General features: G+C 32.7%; 2 protein-coding genes across 13 annotated transcripts in view; one reads left to right on the top strand and one right to left on the bottom strand.

Annotated features, from left to right (window-relative positions):
* Window positions 1-7,502: 7,502 nt before the first annotated feature.
* The window catches only part of LOC111594793 (sodium/potassium/calcium exchanger Nckx30C), a 40,999-nt gene continuing 22,002 nt past the window's right edge, over window positions 7,503-26,499 (bottom strand). For 2 of the 12 annotated variants that reach the window (XM_023308249.2, XM_023308252.2), the window contains exons 4-9: window positions 18,829-19,051; window positions 13,779-13,972; window positions 11,449-11,523; window positions 9,379-9,636; window positions 7,963-8,099; window positions 7,503-7,866 (exon numbers count right to left, since the gene is read on the bottom strand). In XM_023308249.2, the coding sequence (XP_023164017.2) occupies window positions 7,626-7,866; window positions 7,963-8,099; window positions 9,379-9,636; window positions 11,449-11,523; window positions 13,779-13,972; window positions 18,829-19,051 (1,128 nt within the window). In that variant the 3' untranslated portion in view covers window positions 7,503-7,625. Of the gene's footprint in view, window positions 7,867-7,962; window positions 8,100-9,378; window positions 9,637-11,447; window positions 11,524-13,778; window positions 13,973-15,793; window positions 15,910-18,828; window positions 19,052-26,499 lie in introns of those variants that run through there. The other 10 variants (XM_023308253.2, XM_023308256.2, XM_023308251.2 and 7 more) reach the window with 9 other exon arrangements.
* Window positions 22,732-23,909, top strand: LOC111594795. The gene has a single exon (XM_023308262.2). The coding sequence runs from the start codon at window positions 22,853-22,855 to the stop codon at window positions 23,498-23,500; it is 648 nt and encodes a 215-aa protein (XP_023164030.1). The 5' UTR covers window positions 22,732-22,852; the 3' UTR covers window positions 23,501-23,909.

The following is a 26,499-nucleotide window of genomic DNA, read 5'->3' as shown; positions in this document are numbered from 1 at the left end:
TTCAAACACAGGGATTGTGCTTTTTCGATAACTCATTTTATTGAATCTGTTTTTATTGTTTTTATAGGTAGGTATTGTATTGAGAAAATAACATACAGTCTAAGTTTGTTGTATTATATAATATTTGTTATATATTAGTTAGTTTGAACATTAACTTTATATATTTCTTGTGTTTTTTTTGTTTGCTTGCAATATGCAGAATGCAATTTTGCTTTACAAATTTTTCGTTCTTGTTGTTAATAACAAAATTTTATATTAAACGATCTTTTTATAAGTTAAGTCGTTAATTCGTTTGCTGCGGCTCTGCTACAAATCGGCCATGTAACGGTATTTCACATTGCTCGTTCAACTGTCTGTGTGTGTGTTTGTGTGTGTGAGTGTTAGTGTGGGAGTGTCTCTATTAAGCGTTACGATTCAAATGTATCTGAGTGTGATTTGTTGTATATTTCACCTAAATAACTAGTTAACATTGTATCTATTAGCTTCGTTTTGATTTACATAAGTGTCGTTCCCTCTTTTCTTCGAAATGCATTTTTATATTAACTTTTTTTGTCATATTTGTATTACTCGCTTAATTTGTGTGCCAGACCATGCTCAAGTACACGCATATATATATAATATATATATATGTATTATCGAAATTGACTATTTATTTGATTTGCTTCTAGTCCATGCGGTTTTATTTTTAATGATGAGCTCTGATTTGATGTCCAGGAGAAGGAGGAATGATTGTGATCGTGTTTTGTATAAAATCTAAATGTTTCCATTAAATATATATGTATTAAATATATGTATATATATATATTTATATATGTATATTCATATACTTCTATAAAGTAAATAACATTCTGTATTATAGATGTACCGCTGTATTATTTGCAACTGTTTTTTAAAGTAAAGCCGAATTTATTTGTTCAGCAAGTTTAGGGATTCCCGGGTTTTACTTTAACCTTTATTTTATTGTTTTTCTGTTTTCCTTTTTATTTATTTTATTCCAATGGCTTCATCACTTTCGTTTGACTCGTTTACAGCAGCGATCCTTAAGATCTGCATTCTGTTTTTTAAGGCTTAGATTATACAAATACAACAACAAATCGGGCATATAAAATAACCATATGACAAATGTTGTAAAAATAAGAAAACAACCAAAAACAGAACATAAAACTATTTTTTTATTGCAAGATTCCTTTCTACATATGAACTGTAATATACTCAATATTCTCTGTGTGTGTATGCTCGTGTGTGTTTGTGTATGTATGTGTGTGAATGTATTTATATAAATTATTTGTACAATCTTATGTGCTAAAAGCGTATCAGTTATTAAAATTAATTCTCTTACTTTTCTTCTTTTTTCATTTTTCTGTGGTATTTTTAATACTTCCCCCTTGTTGTTGGACTATGTATGTTGAAATTAACAGTTATGTACTACAACGTTTATCCGTGACCGTTACCAAAATAAACCACATACATATATTCAATTTATACGACTACCGCACTATATTTGTACGTAAATATGTATGTAAAAAATATGTAAAGTAAAAATCGCACAACAATTCAAACTCAACAACACAAAAATCGCTGGTGGGTAAGGAAATATATATTTTGTTGTATTATTATATATTTTGTTTGTTCTTTTTGCTGTATTACACACACGACGGTTAATCTTTCGTTTTCGTTTTCGTTTTCGTTTTTCGATAGGTATTATCTATGATCGATAATTGCATTGCCTATTAAAAATAATAAACGCATTGTTCTTCTTGTTGTTGTTGTTGTTATATACTTACAAATTTGAAAACACTATAAAAAACTTTAAATTAGTCTACCAATATGTTAACTATTACTTTTTGCTGGATTCGCTTCTTATTATTTATCGTTATCGTTTTTGTTGTTGTTAGCTGCTTTAAAAAATAAAGAGTTGGGCTTGTGTCGTGTCGTTTTTTATTTATGTTAGTTTATTTTATTTGTTTTGTGATACACACATCACTCGACTCGATAATTAATCGACCGTTATCGTTGATTTATTGAGACACGCACCCAGCTCTAATCGAAGGTAAAGTTCGAGCACATGCAGTCGATAACCGTTATCGTTAATCGATAGGCATTGCGCTATGCAGACAAAAGATGACAGCTAAGCAACGTACGTACAGTAGACGCAATTTATTGTTTCGTGTTCTGTTTTGTTTTTGTCTTTTTTGTTTATTTGCTTGTATTACACAACGGACGCAACTTGAAACGATATTCGATATAACCCTATATATGTATAATATATACATATATATATATATATATATATATATATATATATATATATATATACATATTGATATATATATATATATGAATCAAAGTTTTGTATACGCGGCATTATTTATTAAAAGAGAAATTAGGAAAAAAGAAAGTTACGCATACTCTCTGTGGTTACATTATTTATATATATATATATATATACAGTTATAAAAATTTATATATATATGTATTATATATATATATATATTTGGTATTCATTATTTATTGTATAAATGTATATAACTGTGATAATTATATATCGTATTTAAAGCTGAACTGATTATGTGCTTGGATTTTATTAGCAGGTGTTCGACTCGATTAGACTCGGTTCGATTCGATTATATCCGAGCTGAGAGTTTCGTAGCGTCCAGTAATTGTTCGTGTTTGCTAATTTCATATTTTAGAATCATTTTACAACGGGTATTAGGAATGCCAATTGTTCAAGTAAAAATTATATTTAATTTGTTAATACTTACTTTAGGCTGGAACTCAACAAATTTTGGTCAAAGGACAAAATTAGCAGACAGAAGAATTCTACGCGTATTAAATGTTTGTTTGTTGCTTTTTCATATTTTTTCACTTTAATTTCAAACAATGATTTTTTATTTATAAGTTAAATATTTCATAAAGTATATACTGTATTTTATTTATTAATCTTTAAATTTTGTTGGTTTTTAATTTTATTATTATAATTACTTGCTCTGTTGTACGCTTTTGAACAGTTTTACTAATTTTTCAACAATTTTTTGTATGTTTTTTTACGCAATTATTCAACTTGTTAAAAATCTATAATCATAACAATTTCTTATATATATATATATATATATATATATATACATATATATATATATATATATATTTATATATATATATACATATATATAAGATTTATATATATAATCTTATATCAGTTGCTTTAAAGCAAGACTTAAACAATTTCCACTTGAGAAGTGCGTGTTTATGTGCGTTTTGAGTAAGGATCTGGGATTTGAGAGGGTTTTGAGTTCTGAATGTGATTTGAACAATTGATGCTAACTACGCTGGTTATGAAATTGATTCGGGTTACTATTATGTATTATATATTTATATGTAGCTGTGTCAATAATTTTGATTTGCTTGTTGTCTTTTGTAAATGTTAACAGACGCTGAACATTTGTACTGCGCTCTATGGTTGGGGATCCTTTTTTTTAAAGAGAAAGTGCCTGGAAAGTAGTAGTAGTACATGAACATTCCATGCGAAATGCTAGTTGATTAACAATTTTGTAAATTTTGTTAGGTTTGTTTTTTTTTTTTTTTTTTTTTAATTTTTGAATATGCTTTATCATAGTTCTACAAAAGTTTTATTTGTACTCGTTCGTAGTACTATATAGAGAAAAGTGGGCGCGATATGTTTTGGGTGTCTGAAAGTATGTGTGTATGTGTGTATATGTGTGTGTACGTATGTGTGCATGTGTGTATGTATGTATGTATGAGTACGTGCTAAATGTTATGTATACTAAATAAATAAGTTTTTTAGCATGTATATGTATATCGTATAATATAATAATGTAAATATATATATATATATATATATATATATATATATATATCTATATATATATATATATATATATATATATATATATATACATATCTGTATATATGCATATAAGTATGTAGTCGTATGCATTTGGTTTTTAACGTTAATTTGGAAGATTACTGTTTAGTTTTAACCATAGACAGTATGTATAATAGTTTGTTAATTGTTATATTTTGTAAGTACTGGAAGTTATATTTTTTGTTTTGTTTCAAAAGCAATATAATTGTTGTTTGCTGCGATTGCTTTATGTTTCCGCGCCCATTCGACTGGGAGGTGAAAAGGTTGACAGACAAAAAGTGTTGTTGAGTGTCTATTGATGAGTTGCAAAATATTTATCAAATATATAAGGTCAATAGCAGCTGGTACTGATGTTGGACTCGAGAGCAATTGAGAAATGCGACTGATTGAGCTAGAAAAAGTGGAACTGTAGTTTTCCAGAGTAGTCAAAACAACGTTTGATATAACAAAGTTACGAATGCTTCTTAGTAACCCTTTTGATTTCATGAAACTATACTTTTCTGAATTTCTCTGTACCGTTTCTATTCTTAAGTCTGAAGGTTCAAGTAAAGAGATTAGGATGTAAAATTGTATAAATAACAGAGAGAAGTTCTAGCAACTAAACGCTTAGTAGGGCTAAGTTCAAATCTGTTTCAAATTTATATTTGGATTTAGAAAATAAATAATTAATAGAAAAATGGATTAGGTATGAGAATAAGCTTCAGGGAATTAATAAACCCTAATTAAACTTGAATACTTATTAAAAAACCAGCACGCCTAACGGTAAGCTATAGCGCTCTCAGTGTCGCCCGTTGCTAGCTGTCTAGCAGTCTAGCAGTAAAGCATATATTATATATGTATATAATTGGTTACAAGTGGTCATAATGTCGAATGTTGGGGGTGTTCCTTTGGTGGTTTATAGTGCCATGTTTCCAGTTGCCTCTTATCGAGCCTTTTTCTAAGCACGTTAGTTAGCGTGACGCACTTAATGTATGCCTCGTGGTATTTATACAATGTAGTATATTCGTGTTATTTTCTATTTGATATTTCTTTTTGGTGTTTTCTGTTCATGTTCCTCCATATACAAATTGAGTGTGTGTATATATATGTGTTTATGTGTGTGCACCCATGGGGTGTAAGAGCAGACACACTAAGTTACCTTGCAAGGTACATATGTATATATATATGAGATATATATCTGATGGCTTCGACTAGGCTAAGCTACGCTTGTCTCGTTCGTAATTTTGCTGTTCTGCTGTTCTCCTTAATCTTGGCCGTGCTCTGATATACAGTATTTTTTGTATTTTTTTTGTTTAATACCGTGGTACTTTTATATAGTACTATATTATATATATGTATATATACGTTTATGTCACTGCCACTAGTTCTCATTTAAATGTATTCCCGTTCGACTTGTAAAAATTATTGCTTTCTGTTCTGTGTGGTTTGTTTTCTTCCTTTCCTTTTCCTTTTCTGTTTAGTGTGTGTGTGTGTGTGTATGTGTTGGTGTGTGTCATTTATAGTATTTTTAGTATTTTCAGTATTTTTATTTGTTCACACAACTTCAATAGGCAAACGATTTTGGGATATTTTTGGATATATTTCCTACTTAAGTTATAGTTGCATTTATATATACCTATATATATTTTCCTTTTCATTTGTCGTTTATATATATAAGTATGTATATATGTAATGCGTCTAGTGTTTGCGTTTCTTCATCTTCATGTTGCTTCGTCACTTTTACGATTTTACGGCTTAAGATTTGTTTAGGTTTAGTTTAGAAAAATGTTACGTACGTTCTAAATAAAGAGAGCAATTTGGTTTTGTTTAAATATTGTTTTTCTCTTTCGCATACATATACATATGCTTATATGCTCATATATTATGTGTATATATAAATATATATATTTATTGGGGATTTATTAAGCAAAAAGTATATGAAATTATTAATATTGTTTTTTTTTTTCGAAAATTGTTTTCCATTTTCATTCATATGTAGTTTAAGAAATATTTTGTTTCATTTGAACTAACTGCACCGTTTACGCACGCCAACAAGAATCATAAGTGTTAATCATAATAAGAATAATAATCATAATACAAGAATGACAATTAGCCATAAAGATTCGATAGTTTTTTTCTTTTAAATTATGTCTGGCAAATGCTTCCTTTCGTTTTCAATTTAAAGTATTGCTAGTATTATATTTTATATAATTTAAGATTTTATGTTAGTATCTTTTTGTTTTCGGTTTTCTTGAGTATAGTTGTAGCTTATCATTTTTGTCGTTTAATAAGTACGCAAATTATCACTTAATTAATATAGGTCAATATATAAGCAAGTATATATGTATTATATGTTTATATATATATATATATAGATATATATATTTATATGCGATGTAAGTGTGCGTGTGGTATTAGTTTTATATATATGTTATATATATATATGTATATATATATATATACAGTTTCGTAAAAACTAGACTGATTTAGGCTCTATCTGGCGTAAAGCTTTCATTATTTCATCTTAATAGTGCTTGGAAAATTACTATAGAACAGCTTAGATAGTTGGTAGAGCAAGCAAATAATAGTGTTGGATAGCGGCAAGTGTTGGAAATGAGCTGAAAACTAATATTAGCTCATACATTGGTCTAAAAAGTAACAAATAGCTTCAGCCAAATTGCTACTTCGAAGAACCTTGAAATATCAGAAGAATTTCAGTAAAGAATAGTTTTTGAATTTATTTTGGAATTAGCTTAATAATTTTGCGCTTTAAAACGTTGAGCATTCTGAAGAGCTTCAAGCTCTGAGTGGCTGCCTTGAATTGTGGAAAAAGTTTGAATTCATTTTTGTTTTCGATTTTAGAACACATTTTGGTCTAGAAAGGCTTTTTTATTTATTGCAATTCTCAAAGAGTTCAGGTTAGGCTAGGCACATCTTGGAGTGATCTAAAAAGCTTGACTAAGTTTTAAATTATGTTTAAAAGAGTTGCCCAACACTTGCAAGAGCTTGTCGAATATATACCCAACATATTGCAGACTGTCTTGTTTCATAACGTATATAAGGTGCTTGTGCCAAGTATGTACTTAGATTTGTTATACTCGTAAATAGATAGTAATTAGAAAAACCCAAACGCTTAAGTAAAGTAATTGATTGGGAAGCCATTGTTTTTGTTAAGTATCGCTTGTATCTAAATAGTATACTCAATTATAGATAAAGTTAGTTAGGGTTTATAGTTCAAGTAGAGAGAAAGATAGTTCATAGATAGATAGAGCTGAAGAGTTTCGTGTGTGTGTGGGTGTGGCTGTGTTTGTGTGTGTGAGTGTGTTAGTTTCTGTTTTATATTTTAAGCTGCTTAAAAGCTGCGGCTAAACATTTAAAGTAAATGTCTTGTTTGTTGGAAAAAAGGAAAAAACGCTGCACATAGCACTAGCTAACTCGTTTTTCACTTTGCGTTTCGTTTTCGTTTTCGTTTTCGATTTTTGGTTTTGTTTTTGTTATTTTACTGTGGTTTTCGGCTTCTTTGTTTTGCTGTTTGTATTCGTGTAGTGGTTTATGCATTTGTTTAACAATTCGATTAGTTTTTAGTCAATTTGTTAATTTAATTCATTGATTTGTTTTGTATATAAATTTAACTAATTGGTTTGCGAGTGTTCATGTGTGTCTCTGTCTCTGTGTGTGTGTGGGTGTGTGTGTGAGTGGAAGTGAGAGGGTGTTTGTCACTTTTGTCTTTGTTGCAGAGTTGCCGAGCTGCCCCGTAATGGATTTATACGGGACAGGTGATCAAATCATATTCGAACATCAGCGAAACGGCAACAAAGACAAAGTACAGGAGAAACATGGTAAAGCCCAACCCCTTGTTCATGCGCCAACGGAAGCAGGCAATTGATAGCACCACAAATACGAGCATCATAAACAATATGGTTATGGAACACACCATGCCCACCGAATTCACTTCAACGGGTGCATCGTAGATAATCCCATAGAGTAGCCAGGGTATTGGTAAGCTGCATATCCAATTGTCAGATATATATATTAGTCTCAAGTCTCCATCATCATATTAATATATCTCGGTAATGTTTCTTAGACTCTCGTTCACTCACCCCACAGTCACGTCGAATATGTTGCTACCAACGGAACTAGACACAGCCATATCGCCAAAGCCTTTGCGCGCCACAATCACCGACGTAATCAAGTCCGGTATGGATGTGCCCGCCGCCAGGAAGGTAAGGCCCATAACCTGCACAATAAATCAGAATGCAGTAAATGTTCATTGGAACAAAACCTCATTCTCATTATCATTATCATCCTTATTATTATTATTAATAGTAATAGATATGATATAGTAGATATAATAGATATAGATATAGATGTTTTCGTTATCATTAAAGTGAATAAGGATTAAAAATGCAATTCTTATGTTGTTCATCTTCCAGTATCAACCTTACCATGGCTCTGTTAAGCTTACAACCGTAGGAAGCTCAAATTTCAAGTATATAGCAGCAATAATACTTAAAATACGACAAAACACTATTCAGTCAGATGCTTTTAAACTGTGGAAGCTAGAGTTTTACAGGATTTACCACGTCGCCAATGAGTGGACATATATTAACTATATCTATATAATAGCAGTGGCTAAAAAGAAACTGGTTCATTTGAAATAGTTCATTTGAACTGGTTTATGACAACTAGTTCATTAGAATTAGTTTATTAGAATTAGTAAATTTGAATGGGTTCATTGAAACTAGTTCATTTCGACTAGTTCATTTGGACTAGTTCATTTGAACTAGTTCATTTTAACTAGTTCATTTTAACTAGTTCATTTTAACTAGTTCATTTGAACTAGTTCATTTGATCTAGTTCATTTGGTTCATTTGAACTAGTTCATTCGAACTAGTTTATTTGAACTGGTTCATTCGAACTGGTTCATTTGAACTGGTTCATTTGCACTAGTTAATTTGAACTGGTTCATTTGAACTGGTTCATTTGAACTGGTTCATTTGAACTATTTCATTTTTTTTTTCTATTTGACAAAAATGCTCTCTGGCCATAGTTGTATTGGAAAGTACCAACATTGGTGCGCAAATGCTCCGAATCAATCATTGCGCATTGCAATGATGACGCAAAGCATTATTTTTTACTGAGGAAGGATAGAAGAGAATCATCGGCGAAGTCAAAGTAGAGAGCATATCGGAGCATATTTGCGAAGGCGAAGATACTCAGAAGGACTTCTGCAACTTCGTCGAAAAGATATTGCGACTGATCAAGTGGGGCCTGGACGCAGGAACATTGAGGACAGCGCACAGTTTCTGCACCTTGAAGATTATTTCGGTATAGCTTCCAGTTCCAAGGAAGAAAGAGGATGATTTTTATGGACAGGATGACAACAATTTAATCATTATCATCATTATCTGAATTTTAGTACTAAAATTTCCGAACGAAAAATGTCATTATAGTACATATCTCTTATCAGAGACATTCATAGATTAAACTAAACTGATCAAATTATGTATACGTACCTCTGGCGGTATGCGCGCCGTATCACCTGCGACGTTTGCCCACCAGACCATAAGATAGGAGAAGGCGGCTATCCACACGATGGAGCCTATAAAGGTGACAGGGAAGTAGCGCTTGCCGCGGGGGGTCCGGGTATCGGGCAATGTAAGCCACATAGGCACCAGAAGCGGGGCGACTAGCACGTACGTGAGCCGCTTGCGGGCCGTATCCGGCCAGGCCATGCTCAAAGGCTCCGGCTCATCCTCGATTATTTCGGGAGCCTTTCATATGCGAATACATATATATATTTATTACAAAATGGTAAGGTCAAAGCCTCTGCAGTGCTTTAATAGACTTGTATTTGTTTGAGTTTTTTATACAATAAATGTTCGGTTAACGGTAGAATTATATATATATCGTATGAATGTTAGTATATTAAAAAAATATTTATATTTATAAATGTGTATGATTTTGATATGGGTAATAGTGTATGATATATGTATTTGGCTATATGAGCTTGTTTCGATATTATGCGGTATGTTAGTTCTGATCAGATCAAGAGTTCTTCGCTTGATTTCGAGTTGTGGGGACACTCTCACAGACAGGCGAAGCCAGATGGACGCTAGTTGAAGTCAAATGGTGCGCATAAGTAGTTCGAGTTCAAATATGGCCAGAGTTCAAAAATAGATAGTGTATTTGTTTATTTAGCAAAAACGTACAAACAAAGTGCATACACTTACTTTCTAGTTATACGAGCTTAAGTGGGTGCTATACGAGTATTGTAACGTGCACGGATTTCAGCTTCTTAGTTTATATTAGAGGCATGCTCAAATGTAGTTCTTTTTAAGTTTTTTTTTTTTGGCTACACATACAAAGACAGTCTACGCATACACACACACGCACACGCACACGCTCACACAGACTCTCAATCCGAACTAAAGTCGATCAAAGCGTAACGAAAATAGAAAGTAAAACATGTTAAATATAGTAAGTTTTACATAGGTGATTTGAGAAAAATTAATACTAGTTCAACTATATAAGAAAACATAATGGTAAGACTACATTTCGTATAAGCGGCACGAAAGCAATGCGAGTGTTTAAATACTCTTACAATTTGCCATAAGGCAAAAGTGGTTTTAAGTACAGAATTCAATGATATATTCTATGCTAGAGGCGACTGCGGTTGTTGGCTCACGCTCCTGTGCAATGTTCAAGCTGTGGTCGATGACAAGCTACGCACTAACGTCATAGGAAATCGAATTGCAATTCGGATATTAAATTACGCACTGCTTAGTTTTATACAAAATGAATCAGAATTAATATTAAATCGGAAACTGTTGCATATCTCATATCATATATCATGTAGCAATAGCTCTTCAAATCACAGTTCAATGTTGACTAACGTGCTACGTCTTGTGACAATCGACATATGTTTATAGGAAATTAGTGAGCTATATTCTTAGTATGTATCTATATACAGTAAAATCTTAGGTGTACGGCAGTCGAAAAACAAACATATATGGTTTATGCCTATATTATTTTGATACTTGGCATACGATATTAAAGTTATAGTATTCAATTTACGATATTCATTTTTGTATATTTATTTCCTCCGAAATATAAACAGTTCTAAAGCACATTAGACGGCCCCACCTATATTTACGATCTGTCTGATATCACTTTATAGTCACGGACATAAACAATTATAATATTTGAATCGATTATATGCAAATCGATAATATCGATTGCCTCATCTTTTAGACATTTGGGTGCGAGGAACACATTTAGTTCACTGACAATTTCCAATTGCCAATTGCAAATTGCCATTTGCCATTTGCCATTTGCCATTTACCCTTGCAGTATGCACAGGAGGGTCCGAATCAAGACGCTTGCGCTGTGAAGCAACGCCAGTTTTGTATTGCTGGGTTGCTGACGTTGCTTTCCACACAAAGCATAGATATATACATATATATGAATTTATTTATTACGATACTTGTAATTAAAAATTATAATAATAAAATTTGTATGCAATATATAGAGAAGATATAGAGATAGAAAGAGAGAGCAATAAATAAATTGTTTATGAAACTAACTTTGATGCTAAATTTGCGTGTCTGAATTTTGACCCTCTGCTCAATCCAGCTAGGACGTCGACCACTTAAGGATGGCTTTTGATATAAAATTGAAGTTAAGTTAACAATTCATTTTGATTGTATGCATTTTAGTTTTAGTATTTTTGATAGAAAATTAAATATTTATGGTATTTTTGTTGAGAATATTTTGTGAGAATTTGCCTTTGCTTAGTTTCAGCTATGGAAATAAAACTTGATTAATAAACCAAACACTGTTTAGAGACAGATATACAGACTGGGGAATAGAGTAGTTAGATAGATAGAGATAGATTGTGATAAGAAGTTGAGTGTTGGGGGATTAGTTTTGTTCTGGGTTATTACATAACAAACACATATTGAATGGGTATTTAACACAATTACAATTATTTGAGTGTGGGACTGTTGGAGAGCAAAAGTGGAATTGATTTTTGAAGATTTCGATTCAGAGATTTTGAAAAGTTTTGATTTCAATTTTGTGACTCAGTTCCAGCTCGGAAGTTGGGTCGCATTCAAATAAAATATGTTCAGATTGAATGGCCATTATATATTCTTTTGAATCGTTTTTGAATTTTGCTTGTTTGCTTTGTCATCTTTTTGCACAAATCCAAAATAAACTAAAAAATGATTTATATTATCTATGAGCAGCTGCATTAAAAAGTTTATTTTTTAACAATAACAAGTTACGATATTGGGTACAGGCACACGTAGTGTTAGATGATGATGTCGGCGTAATGAATGTGTGTGTGTATGTGTGGGTGTATAATGGGTGTGTGCGTGGGTGTGTGAATTGGCATTTGCATAGCATAGCGAGATTGCTGGCACCGCGCGTGACAGCTACAAATTTGCAATGAGTGCCTGGGAATGCCTGAATAACTAATTATTGGAATGACTTAATTGAGCAGCAGCATATAAATCAAACAAAACAATTTAAATAATATTGTGAATATTAAGTTTTGTGTTTAATTTTCTTCTATTTGGACTATTCTTAAATAGGAGCTGTCAGCATTCGCTTAACACTGTTTCAAAATTCAAGATACAAAGCAAATGATTGTTTTCCAAATGGTGTCTGCGAAAACGATAATAGCAAATTTGTTAAAAAACTTCACAGTTCCGAATTAGCTCTTTAATTATTATATTTGCTTCTTAGGGAATGTTTGGTTGATGTTAAGGCAAGACACAGAAACACACGCACACACAGAGAGATAGATGGAGAAATAGAGTTAGAATTTAAGAGAGGCACAGAGAGCGAGAGAGAGAGAGAGATAGAGAGAGATAGAGAGATAGATATATGGTAATGGCTTGGTGGACATGGACGATAGAGTATTACAGTTAAGGTTATAAGTAAACATACACAACGAAGGGTTTTTGGTGATTGTTGGGAAAGGTGTATGAAAAGTTATCATATACAGATAAGATTAAAGTAAAACATAATTTTTTCAATTTATAAGTCACACAGAAACGTTGCATAAATACACAGAGACCGCATTAGTTGATAGTTTTTTGTTTTTGTTTTTGCTTTTAGGGGTTGTTAACACACTTAAAGTTGAACTTCAAAGCGCGTAAAAAGGAAGAGAACACATAAAAGATACACATAAATAAGTAATGTCTGGGCTTACAAATTGGAAAAAAAATACGTGTCTTAAATTTTGGGCTTAGAATCAGTCCAAACGCAGCAATTACTTAACCAATCTATCAATCAAGTAGCAATGTAGAGAAAACATGCCAACAGTCATGGATTAAATTTGTTGTAAATGATGTAAATGAAAATATTATAACACGCTTGAGTCTGGTCCTCTAAACACTGGGTCCACCATATAAACAATATAAACTAAATATGTATGTACATCAATTAAAACCATTTAACATTTTACGATACTGTTGGTAGCTTGTTCTACGATATCGTCAATATCGTAATTTTCAAATACAGTTTGAATCTGGTCCACATACTACGTTTAACAGGAGTCAGGTTTGTTCCAAAAATACGATATTCGACGCTTACGGTATTCAACTTTATTGTATTCAACATTTTTACGATATTTAATATTTTACGATATTCTTCGGCGATTTATTGTATGAAGAATGCAGCGCATTGTGTGTGACAAAGTTCAATTCGTTAAAAAAAAACAATATCGGAATATCAACAAATACGATAAATAACTCAATTGAAAAAAAAAACTGATTGTAAATCATGCCTAGAAATCATGAGCAATCATTTCATTAGCACTTTTTCTTTAGTATAATCAAATTGAATCATATCATGGGTATATATAATTGTAGCATATCGTAGGGAAAGTCGTAATGTGTTAACTTACCGAATCGAGCGTCGTATCGATATTCCCATTGGGTCGATCGGCCAACGTTGTTTCCTTGAGGTTAATCTTGACGTGATTGGCCGCCGAGGTAGTGGCGCCACCACGTTGCGGTTTTGTTGCATCCAGCAGCACCTTAAGCGAGGCAATGGCATGCAGCTGAGTTGCCTTCTCGTCCACTTTGCCTGGAACATCATCTTTGTCATTGTAATTGTGTGTTGGGTTGTTTTTAATTTTTTTTGAGGAAGGTGTTTCGATTCGATTTTCATAGAAAACAAACATATGCATACACAGAGTGTGTGTAGAGTGTAGAGAGACAGAGAGAGACAGAGAGAGAGAGAGACAGACAGAGAGACAGAGTGTGTGTGTGTTGTTTGTTGTTGGTTGTTGTTGCAGTAGCAGAGTAGATTAGAGTAGTAGGCGGTGTTTTTGTAGTTTGATTTTTTTGTTTGCACACAGTACGAATTGAGTTTTCAACGCAAAATCCAAGTGTTTATTTTTATATTTTTTTCCAAAAATTAAACAAATAAAAGAAGAAGAAAGAAAGAATAAAATTGCATCGATTAAAAATGAGAATAAAACGAATTAACCCAGTTTTATATATTGTTCACATATTTTTGATTAAATTTTAAATCTGTTTTTGGTTTTTTGTTTTTAAGTTAATTTACAAGCAGCTAAATGCCCTTTATAATATTTTGGGATAGAGTATATTGAAAATATTTTATACAAAATGTTGATGTCAGTTGCGAAATAGCATTTTGGAGGTTGGTTATTATAGTAGTATGTAGTAACAGTAGTTAGAGTATTAGCTAGTAGGTTAGAGACTAAGCTAAAGTTGAGGTATGGGCTAGAGAGCGTTTCAGAGAGTCTGGGATGCTAGCAGGACAGTGAAATAGGTACAGAGACAGACATACAGACACAGACACAGACACATACACACACGCACATAGAACAGCATTGAAATCGAAGCAATAGTTGTGACCATGAGTGTTTAGAGAGAGAGAGGATAAGTTTGAGAGAGGATTTCAGGGGCATAAAGCTACATCTAAGACTAATAAAGCTAGATATATTAACTAAATGAATACACTACTGATATTTACCGTGTTAGAGTCTCATGGATTTTTGGTCTAACTTTTTATCGAATTTATTTGTCTTAAAATTTTTTAATTTATTTTTTAATTTTTTTTTGTTTTTTTTTTTTTTTTTTTTTTTTTTGAGTGTGACATCGAACTTGTGTTTTGCACTAGGAATGGGGAATTTTTTGAGTTTTATTTTTTGACTTGGTTTTTGAAAATTTTGAGGTTTTGGATTGATGCGAATGCGAATCTTTTGGCTTGGGAACACGGACGGGTTTCTTTTTTATTTAAATTTTTAGTAATTCTGGTTTTAGTTTGTTGTCAATGTGGTATGAAGTTCGCACTGGGGTTATGTAAACCGTCTGTCGCCGCTAAAGCGCTGCTTTTGGGCGCCCCATGTATAGTATAGCATTTGGCACTAACATTTTGTATATACATATACATATGTGTTCATATCGAGAGAAACTTAGAGTTAGGCTTAGCTTACAACTAATATACGCTATAAAGATAAGACTTAGCTAGATATAGTAAATATATATATATGTAATTTTTTTTGTTATGCAAACTTTTTATACACCAGTTTCATCTATGGAAAACACGTTAACCACATGCTATTCATATGAACTAAGCATAAGACGTTATTATGTAGACTTGGGAATTATGCATTTCGGATAGTGTTGAAATATTTTCCACAAAGAGTATTGTATCAGCTTTGCCAGATTTGTCAGTGTTGTGAAAATCGTTTCTTAGACTGATGCTTTAAAATTAATTTCATTTTCTTGATCAACGTTTTAGCACAGGAATTTCGAAAATCTAAAGCTGAAAGTTATTTTGTTTTTATATAATACAAACAATTTAACGAATTATTTTCATAAACTTACAGAATATCTCAAGTGATATATTTTTAGTGCTCATGCAATTCATTATTTTTGGCAATTTGTATACACTGACAACGGCGTAGGCTGCTCACATGTTGTTTAATTTGATTGAAGAACATATTCCTTTATCTTCTCTTTGCTGTCTTTTTAATATTTCAGGGCATATCCTACATCATAAGCCTTATAAAAATTGTGCAAAATGCCATATTGATTATAAGCACACTTGAAAACAGATGTAAACATTGCTAGTACAATAAACATTCCAATGATTTAGGTAAATATATAAACGATTAGACCTAAACACAAATAAAAAATGATAAAAACGCGAAATAAATAAGCAACCCGCTCGACTAGTCAACGGCAACATGATACATGCAGGCACCTCGTTAATAACTTGTAGCTATTAAATACAAATGAATATCTGATAGATTGTGGCTGCCTACTGGGGTACTAGGCCCGGGCCAATTTCGAACAGCATTTTTGTAAAGCCAATTGTACTAGTTGCTAAGTAATTACAATTACACAAACAACATTGAATGCACACATTGTTTATAAATATGTATTATATATATATATATATATTTATATACATATATAAATACATAAGTCATATGCACATTATAAATTATTTTGTTATTGTCACGCGTCAAAATTAATGCTGAAAGAGTAAACAGAATGAAATGTTCAAGCGAAGCAATGGAACGTTTGCAACCAAATCAATCTTAAATATACTATATAGATATATAGAGATACGAATACCAGATATGAATAGATACTCCACTCATACATATAAACGAGTGTATTCGTAAGTACTAAGCTGCGCACAACATTCTAGGAATGTCTATCGTATACAATCTATCAAATATTTATACATAGTTTAATATATAACGCATATGTATATAGTATATAAATGTAACTCCAAACTGACATTGAACAACATAAAATATTTTCGTAAATTGCTTTCATCATTATTTTTTTGTTCTTTAATTTTTTAAGCAAAATTATATAAAGAAATGACTAAGCGGAAAATAGTATGGTATATAGAAAAGTAAATTGCATTTTAATGAGGCAGCACAACTCAAAATATTGACATTGAAATCTTAGCAGAAAATATTTAATAACGATTTAATATTAACTAAACGAAAGAAGAAAAAACAATATCACACTAAAAAATTCCTAACACCTTATTTATTTATTTATAGGGTTAGTTAGAGAATTTTTTAATGGAAGACGAAATTGCTTTCCGATTGAAGAAAGTAAATACTGGAAAAAAATACAGGGAATATTCTGTAGAATATCGAAATCCCTAGAGAGAAAAGCTTTTGCTTATGGATATGTTATGTTTAAGCTGAAGTCATCTTATCTTCCATAATTATACAAGTCGAATTATAAGTCGAATGCAATTTCTTTTAGGCTATAGAGTCTATCAACCTTTGAAACCTTTTTGTTTTTTGCTTTTCTGTTTTCGATTTTCCCACAAGCTTGCAATATCCGCTGACAATTAAGTTCGGTTTATGCGAGAATTAAGAAAAAAGAGAACTAGTAAAAGAATTTTAACACTTTGTACCTGTGGAAAACCTTGATACCGAAACGGCCTGGTCTGGCCCTGGTTAGTTTGCTTTGCTTTGGTTTAATTTAATCTTTGGCTTTGGCTTTAGCTTTAGTTTCAGTTTGAGTTTCGAGTTTGTCTTGGTCTTGGGCTGTGGGCCATTGCCGTGGCAACGTGGTCCCATACATATTTATGTCCGTGCCGCAACCCAACCCAACCCAATCTAGTCGGCTCTGTGCCTAATACATAATAAATCAATGCGAGCACGTCCGGTGCTATAGCCGAAGAACTAGAATACATACCCCCTCCTGATATGCCACGGAAAACTTGCTAGGGTATACCTGAGTAGGGCTGTGTAATAGGTGCAAAGTGTGCACAGCACAGCTGTCAATTGACGAGCGAAGCAACGTCGCGACGTTCAGTCTGGCCGAGCTACTAGCCCCTGGTAATTCGATAAGTGGCCTCAAGGTCAGGCATTAAAAACTAACCAGCGCAAAAGCCAAGTCAACAAAGACGAGCAAACACAAACAAACAAAGCGAACGAACAAACGAAACACAAAAAATGAAGAAAAGCCAATCGGAAAATATATAAATACATAGAGAGAAAGAGAGTAAAGAGTAAGGTGTAAGTAACTTTTTGCTAGCAAGTCAAACATCCAGTTAGAAGGAACACAGAATATACACAGACTTTAAAGGAACTGAACACAGTTTTCTTTTTAGCTTTTAAGCTTTAATATCCTTGCAGTGGGCAGTGTGTCATTATTTATATATTGTCTTGATCAGGTGTTGAACCTGTTCTGATAGTAAAATTAATGGAATAGCAAATGAGCTATGAATATATATTTTCAATAAATAACGGTCTATCAGTTTAATTTTAATCCAGAATTTTGAATATTGGAAAACATGTCTTATAGATAATAGATAATAGATATAGATTCAAACATAATCTGGAATATAAAGTCTTTTAAAGCAATTCATATCTCAGCCAAATTTTGATCTTATAAACACTTTATCACCGAGGATATAAATTATCTGCTTACATATTGTCGAATTGAAAATATCTATGTTAGCAATTGCCATGATTACAAAGCTCATTGAGAGAGAAAACTAGTTTAGCACATAGATTTTTTTATTTATTATTATTTTTTTGAAACAAAATTTTGATTTAATGAGTTTTGTTTTGTTTTCAACATATATGAGAATCTTAATATTCCATTTCTGGTTCCATTTTGTGTAACTAACCTCTGCAAGGGTATTCATAACTTCGGACAACCGAAGGCAACAAACAGTATTTTTATTATATTTTTAAGGAATTAAGTAAATTATATATAGTATAAGTAGTTGGTATAATGTAATTGCTTTTGTTTTTTAATGTAAGCGTTATGGGTGGGGAAGCTTTGTACTTTTAAGGAACTAGGAGCTTTTTGATATGGGGTCTCAGGGAGGGAGCTGGGAGGGGTATAAGGCACACATTATTAAATTTCATTCTTTTTCTGTGATTTTCTTTTGGCTTGTGCAAAACACAACGTGACAAACTCAAACGAACTTACCATCGTGTAGTGGATCTATGGTGTGTATCATTAGCTGTAATAGGCCATGACGGAATTTTGCACCGGTTTGTGTACTACCAGCGGTCCCACCACTGCTATTACCTGTAGCGCCCGCATTGCTCGAACCGGCTGGACCCGAACGGGTCTCGCTGGCCGCCCGGGATGTCACCGAACCGCCCGGCTGTGTGGCCATTGACGTTTCCGATGAGTTGGCCGCATTACCCTGAAGTGAAGGAAGAACGATGGAACGGGTGGTACGGTTACGGTTACGGTTACGTTTACGTTTACGTTAACAGTTAACGGTTATTTGGTTACGTTTTAGTTTCATGTCGAGAGATTTCAGCATTGAAAGGTGTTTCAATTGTATTTTCAATTTAATTAATTTTTTAAGAGCAGTGTAAATGGGATTGGGTTGTTTTCAATATTATTTTAATGGTAAGCATTGTTGTTGTTGTTGTTGTTGTTGAGAAAAAGGTGAAAAGAAGAAGAAGAAAAGTTTATTATTGCAATTTGTATAAATTTACAGTTTAGTGTAGAGCGTTGTTGTTAGTATGTTGTAGTAGCAGTTGTATGTACTTTGTAGTTGTTGTAGTTTTCAGCTGTTGTATCGCTTAAAGGCTAATCGAATTGTTAAGTGCAATTTAATGTAGCCAATATTTAGAAACAATAAACAACCAAAAGTGTACTAAAGAAATGATATTTGGAAATTAACTTGATGTAAGGTAACCACAACACGTAATATACAGAGAGTTAAACAACGTGTAAAAAAGTATTTCACAGGCAAGCGGACCACAACTCTTGAACTCTACTCTGGGCAGCTCTTAAAGCAGGCATATAACAATTATTATTTGGATCATATGTCTTGTCAGGTCCACCTCGAGAGGTTTTCAAATGGAAAATTGCAAGTCTGCTAGGCATAAACAAACTTTGGTTCGTGTGCAGCAAAACGAATGCATGGCAAGAGTGCAGCAAACATTTTAAGGAACGTTTCATATAGATATTTATATACATCAGGATTTTGATAGTTTGGGTGCATACGACTGGATGCATCAGGTGTAAAACAGCGGGCTCAACGGCCAAGCACCACAGTTGACTATGTGGCTTTGCATTCCACTAGCTCAGACATCTATCAATGTGGTTTGGTTTGGTGGCTCTTGGAAATCAAAGGTAAACATAAATATAATTTTTTATACATTTGAAATAAAAGTAAGTTTTTTAGTAATACAAAAATATCATACAGTTTTTTTAGATTTTGCAACTATTTTTTCAAGTATACATACAAGCTTCAGTATTCAATGACTTTTTATATTTTGTATATTTTTTGTTTAATTAGGAAAAAATGTACATATATATACTTTTTTGTATTTATCAAAGCGCAGTGGGAAGTTTTGTTGTATTTCATTTTGCCTTCACTATAATCAAAAAAGTAAACACAGAAACTCAAATGAAATATTAGAAGTTTTTCAATAAAATTGAAACAAAAAAAAAAAAACAACATAAAGCTCACACTTATGAGTGGCCAAAGAAAGCGCTAGAAGTGCGAGATGAGAGCAAGAACAAATTAGAAAAAATAATAGCAAAAATTATCGCTATCTAAATATATATGAAAATGTTGAATGACTAACGTATATGGCTATCGGGTGATAATTAGTTAAAATATAGTAGATACACGTTAAGTACGTATAAGAAAATTCTTGATAAATACATATATTACAGGTACTATATATAAAAGCTTTGAGTATGTGCGAGTGTTATGTAAAGTGTTGTGCATATGTTTAAAGAACACGTCTATCCAGAACGTATTCCATTCATAAAATCGAGGGCACGTGTGACAATTTCTTGATATATTTACGGAACAGGTTTAAGCCGATCGTATTTCATTCATGAAAATCAAACTGGGATTATACAAATCTTAAGGAGTATATATCGTATATAGAAAATAAATAATAATTATAATAATTATTTATTATTGCTGAAAGATTAAATTTTGCAATTTGAGTGGAAAATTCTTGTGCTTATACGGAATTTAGATAAATGTTTAATTATTCCCTTAATATACACATATACAACAATTCCATAACTGTAATTCATTCAGATTTTAATATGTTTATAATCATTTATACTTTACTCTATAAGGCATGATTATAAGAATTCTTGTTTTAATAAGAGACGATTAGATAAAATTACTTGTTTGAGTCTAGAGTTATCTGTGAACAGAACATTCTTGCTTAATGTCAGATTAAAGAAATCAAGTATTTGTTTAATTATTCTTAAATATATATAATCATAAACAAATACGTTTTTCTCTTCTTATATGATAATAATATATATATTTTTGCAAGAATTTTATTATAAAAATGATATGAATATGCATATAATCATATATTCTCGAGTATATATATTTATATAAAATAATATAACGCCCAAGAGTAATTTGTGATTAGAAAATTCTTGTTACCTTATATGAAAAGATACGATTAAAGTACGTCTCTTTAAAGCTATCTGGCATGATGTGTTAAGCGTTTGTTTAACCAACACGTTTAAGCAGATGAAATTCCAGCGTAAAGAAACTTCAATCTGTAAACTGTCTGAGCTTCTATTTATAGATTGTAAGTGGCTTGATATGTGTGGTACATAATAAGCAGAGTATTTGTTTGCAGCCTGTCCAGCCACAACACAGTCCATTCATAATAATTGGAGCAAGCACATGCACATATATTTGTATTTATACTTATGTAATATAGACAGAGCTATGCAGAATTGGGGCTTGTGTAGGGCAATTCAAGATCAACAAAAACTAGCCCCCAACTAACTAGCCTCCGGCCAATTAGCACATTGGCTCGTGCCCAGGTGAACTACCTCATGGCTGATTATGCCGCTAATTAATGGCAAGTTATGTTGTTTTTGCCGCGCTTCTGAATGAGCTTAAACAATAGATAGCCTAAGACTCATACCACTTACGATATACGAGCAAAAACGGGTCGGCAATGAAGTTAAGTCGACGAGGATGAAATTAACAACTCAGCTGAGTATAAATAGTTATAGATGGCGAGTGCATTTAAGCGGGTGTTCCATTAAATTATCATTCTGCTTGATAGACTTTGACAGCAAAATTATTGGCAATTGATTTGTTTCTTTGTTTGTGTTTCAAGACCTGTGAAATCATGCCAAAAGCATGTTACTACAGCAGCAAAAAATATCATTATCGAAACGCTCAGTTACTACAGGTGTTTAAATCGCATAATAAATTAAATTTAAACTCGCATGAATCACAATTTCAAAATCTCAGCTTGACTTAAAAAATTTCGCCATGCCACGTCACAAAAATAAGAAACTTAAAACAAATCGAAGACAAAGTCGAGCCAATGATCTAAGAAATGTAAATTGCAAAATATACAAATGAACCTGCTCGAATATACAATATATAAAAGACTCACAACACGACTCAACTTGTCACTCAACCTGTTTTTATACTATATACATGTATATGATAAAAATATGTTTATCATATATATTTGTGCACTTGTCACCTGTCTCTGAGGGGTTGAACCCAAAAACCAGTTCCAAGAATTAATGCACTTATTCCAGGGATTTTGTTTACGTTGTACGACGATATAGTAATACGGCTAATGTATATATATAGCCAGCTGATATCGATACAAAACAAAAACAAAAAGCAGCCCATCCAAGAGCTTGTCTAACACTGAGCACAGATAACTCGCGAATCGCAGTGTTTGACTCAGAGAGTCTTTGTGTACTTCTCTCTCTCTCTTTTTCTGTCTCTCTCTCACACACACACACTTGGTATGTCGCTCTCTTTCTGTGTTAAGTCTGGCTTTCAGCTGGGTTGACTGACTGGCTGCATTGATCGTTGATTTGTATTATATAGCTGGGTTATGCGCTCTGTGCACATCATTTAGTAACGAATCTGAACCCAAACGCAACGAATACGAATACAAAACGGAACCAGCAGCGTTAACGCGGGCTTTCTTGGCAAAAATCAAATAGAATACAAAGATAAATAATGTTTCAAAAAAGGATTATTGAACTGTTTACACTACTCTTCTATTGGATGGTCATAACGCCAGCCATCTATCAATATTGCAAGACACAAAATTGGATACGCTGGGATCTAAATATACCCTTTCAATCGTTCTCGGATCACGCCACATTCGCGCTCTGCCTGCTCGCTGGCTATGTGACCTTTTATCGAATTGTGATCTTCATCTATATGAAGCTAAAAGTTTGTGATGTGAAAATGTGGCATAAGCTGAAGAAAACCCAGGAAGATCCCGAATCGCAGCTAAAGGATAAATCACATTATCAGGCCGTATCCACAGAGAATATTGATACCGTGGATGGCCCAGCTGCAGGCAAGGATCAAATGCCAAAGGTCATACGTACAATAAGTCATCCGCTGCTAGTGGAAAGTGATTTGGCACGCATACACATCAAACACGAGACGCGACCGCTGCGCAGTGCCACATTGCCCCATGCACATCTGCGGCAACAGCAGCCTGTCTCAAGTCCCACGCCTAGTTTGAGGTGTGCTCCGCCTGTGCCATCGACGCCGCCGCGCACACCTGGCCTGGCCCGCAAGCTCAGCCATGGTATCATCATGTCGCCCGATGTCCTAATGGGCACCTCCCAGCAGCTGAGACCCAAGATATAAAAAACTGGAAGAGCGAAAGGCAATTCGCATCAAGTATTAGCATTAGCCAAAGAACCAAAGATCAACCCAATTTTAGAAAAATTTTTGACGCAGACATGCGAATTCTAGTTTAATTTGATGAATAAGTTCCATTGTTCATTTTCGAGTCGCGAACTATATAGTTAATCAGATTCTTATATGTGTAAAGCACTTCGGGCAGCTCATCAGAGTGCATAGTTCATGGACTATCAAATCGCTCAAGGCAATATATATATAGCTGAGACACTTACTCAATTATAGTTATTCTAAATGATACGATAAAACTCTAATGTTAGCTATTCCTGTCGATGGAATAAATCATTTAGTGACGTTTTTGAAATATAAAAATATGTAGTTATATTTTCTTTTTATTTTCATATTAGCAAGCGAACACGAATAATTTTTGCGAGTCATGTTTGGCAGTAATTCCATAAACAGATATTTATTACCTAGTTTTAAGTTCAGAAAATACGAATTGTTAGCTGTTTATCTATTGATTTATATATATATATATATATATATATACTAGTATTTGATATATATATATCCAATTTGTTATATTAATATACTACATAATAAAAGATATACTATACTATATAATAAAAAAAATTATTGAACCATTTACACAAATAGTTATATTTTCTTAATAGTGTGAAATGACGCCACGTAATGAATTTACCATTTACAACAATAAATATTTATTTATTTGAATCATAAACAACAAATAAATATTCTAGAACAAATATTTAAAAAACCCCTCATTTCAGTGTAAGCTATAGGAAAGTAAGTATGTGTGTCATCGAATCGAAAAAGTTGAAAAGTTTATTTCTAGCACACGAATCGAATTGATAATAAATGTTATCCAAGTGGTATATTATTTTTAAAAATAATAAGTTTACCAAAACTTCTGTATACGTAGAACGGCATTCCGTACAACCGCATGATTTTTTAAATAAAAATACTTCGTGGCAATATATTATAATAATATAATATATTATAATAAATAAACCATTTGAGGTGAGTATTGTTGGAACAAATCAGTTCATGGCATTCGCTCAGAGTCAAAGCAAGCTTAAACATGTTTGAGAAAAAGTTTATAGAATTATTTACTGTAATCTTTTATTGGCTACAAGTTACGCCCTTCGTATATAACGCAGTTACACACAAAGGCTATTTAAAATTAAATTTCGGTAAATTGGGAAAAACGATATTGCCTGTACTCGTATTCGGACTAGTGGATATTATAGCATATGTTTTGTTTTATCGGCTTGTTATGTATGGCTATAATGAATTGGAAAAGTTCTACAAGAGGAAGTTAGAAAAAGTGCATGAGAAGTATAAAGTTAATGAAGGAGATATTGAAGCACAGCATAAGGATAATCCGGCTAAAGCCAAGAAAGGAACTGTAAGCTAGGACAAGAGAGTGACTTTAAATGAATCTCTTATTTACTGTATTCAATAACAAAATGTAATAAATATAAATATATCAATTTTATGTAAAAAATAAGTTTTCTCATTTCAATTTGTTTTTAATTATTTCTTATTATTTTTTGGTTCTCTTATTTTAATGATTCTAATGGATATTTCATAAGCATGTATATATATATATACACTGACGAGCAAAACTGTAACACACGTTCAATGTTCTCACTTCAACGGTCTGTATTATCTTTTATACTTTATGCATGATTATGATCATAGTCTTGTTTTGTTAGGGAAATATTTGGCTCTTTTATTTATAAATTTGAAGACATTTGATTAGCAATAAGAGAAATACAATAGCAAAGAGTAAAAAAAGTCAAATGTTACAGTTTTGCACTGCAAATATTTTTAAACAAATATTTTTATTAAATTTTTTTTAATAACGGGTCCACAGCCCTTTTGATTTTTTGAGGTTGTTTATACGGTTTGGCATACTTTGCGTGTAGCGTCGCACCATTTCAGGTGGAATCGAGTACCAAACGTCCTTCGTTCTCTCTCACAACTCCATCCTGCCATTTGGAGGGGCCGTATATTTCGCAAGCTGCGATTTCAGATGACTCCATACATTTTCTATGGGATTCATGTCTGGAGATTGCGGTGGCCACTTCATAGTTTGAAACTTTTGGTTCAATAACCAATTTTTCACCAAATGGGATGTGTGCTTTGGGTCATTGTCTTGCTGAAAAATGCAATTTTCAACAGCCAGACCCATGTTGCCAATGACTCCTCCCAAATTTTCTTGAAAAATTTTTAGGTATTGCTCCTTACGCATTATCCCATCGATTAACAGTAAGGGCCCAACTCCATTTGTACAAATACAGCCCCAAACCATTATGGACCCGCCACCGTGCACCGCACTGTATTTGCCGATTGGACTGTGGGATTCCTAGTCCAATACCACGTCGTCCGTCTGACTCAAAACGATTAATTTTAGTTTCATCTGACCAAATAACCTTGAAAAAATTTGTTTAGCATTGTTTAAGCTTTTTATTTGTAACTTATGGCATCCCAATCAGCTAGAGCCAAATTTTCATGCATTATAGCACAGTTTCTAACGCAAACTAATGTGCCTGTTAGCTAGAAATGGTTTTTTTTTTCTTTCATTGGCCTTAAGCCCCAATCTGCCGAGACTGCGACGGACTGTCCACTCACTGGCATTTAAATTTAACACATTAGCCGCTTTTATTGGCATAAAGTCGCGATTGCCTGTAACTAAGTTAGCCAAGTGGCGCGTGTCACGTTGGCTTAAAAGTCGCGGTCGGCCTCCTTTATTGATTTTAATGTTTTCTGAACTGTTTTTGTTTTTAACACTGCACAGTCATGTGGCTAACACCAAATTTATTAGCCACTTTCCTAACGGATTCGCCCCTATCAATAATTCGATTATTTCCTTTTTCTTTTCATCAGCCATCATAATTATTTTGCAAATTGACTTAAAATGATCAAGGTTTATCGATTTAAACAAAAACAAATAAGTTTTAATGGTAAAAAAAGCTTTG

This window comes from Drosophila hydei, unplaced genomic scaffold, assembly GCF_003285905.1.
Source record: "Drosophila hydei strain 15085-1641.00,03,60 unplaced genomic scaffold, DhydRS2 tig00000149-arrow-pilon, whole genome shotgun sequence".
Classification (NCBI taxonomy): domain Eukaryota; kingdom Metazoa; phylum Arthropoda; class Insecta; order Diptera; family Drosophilidae; genus Drosophila; species Drosophila hydei.
Note: the sequence above shows the minus strand (reverse complement) of the source record. Positions and strands in the feature narration are given on the sequence as shown.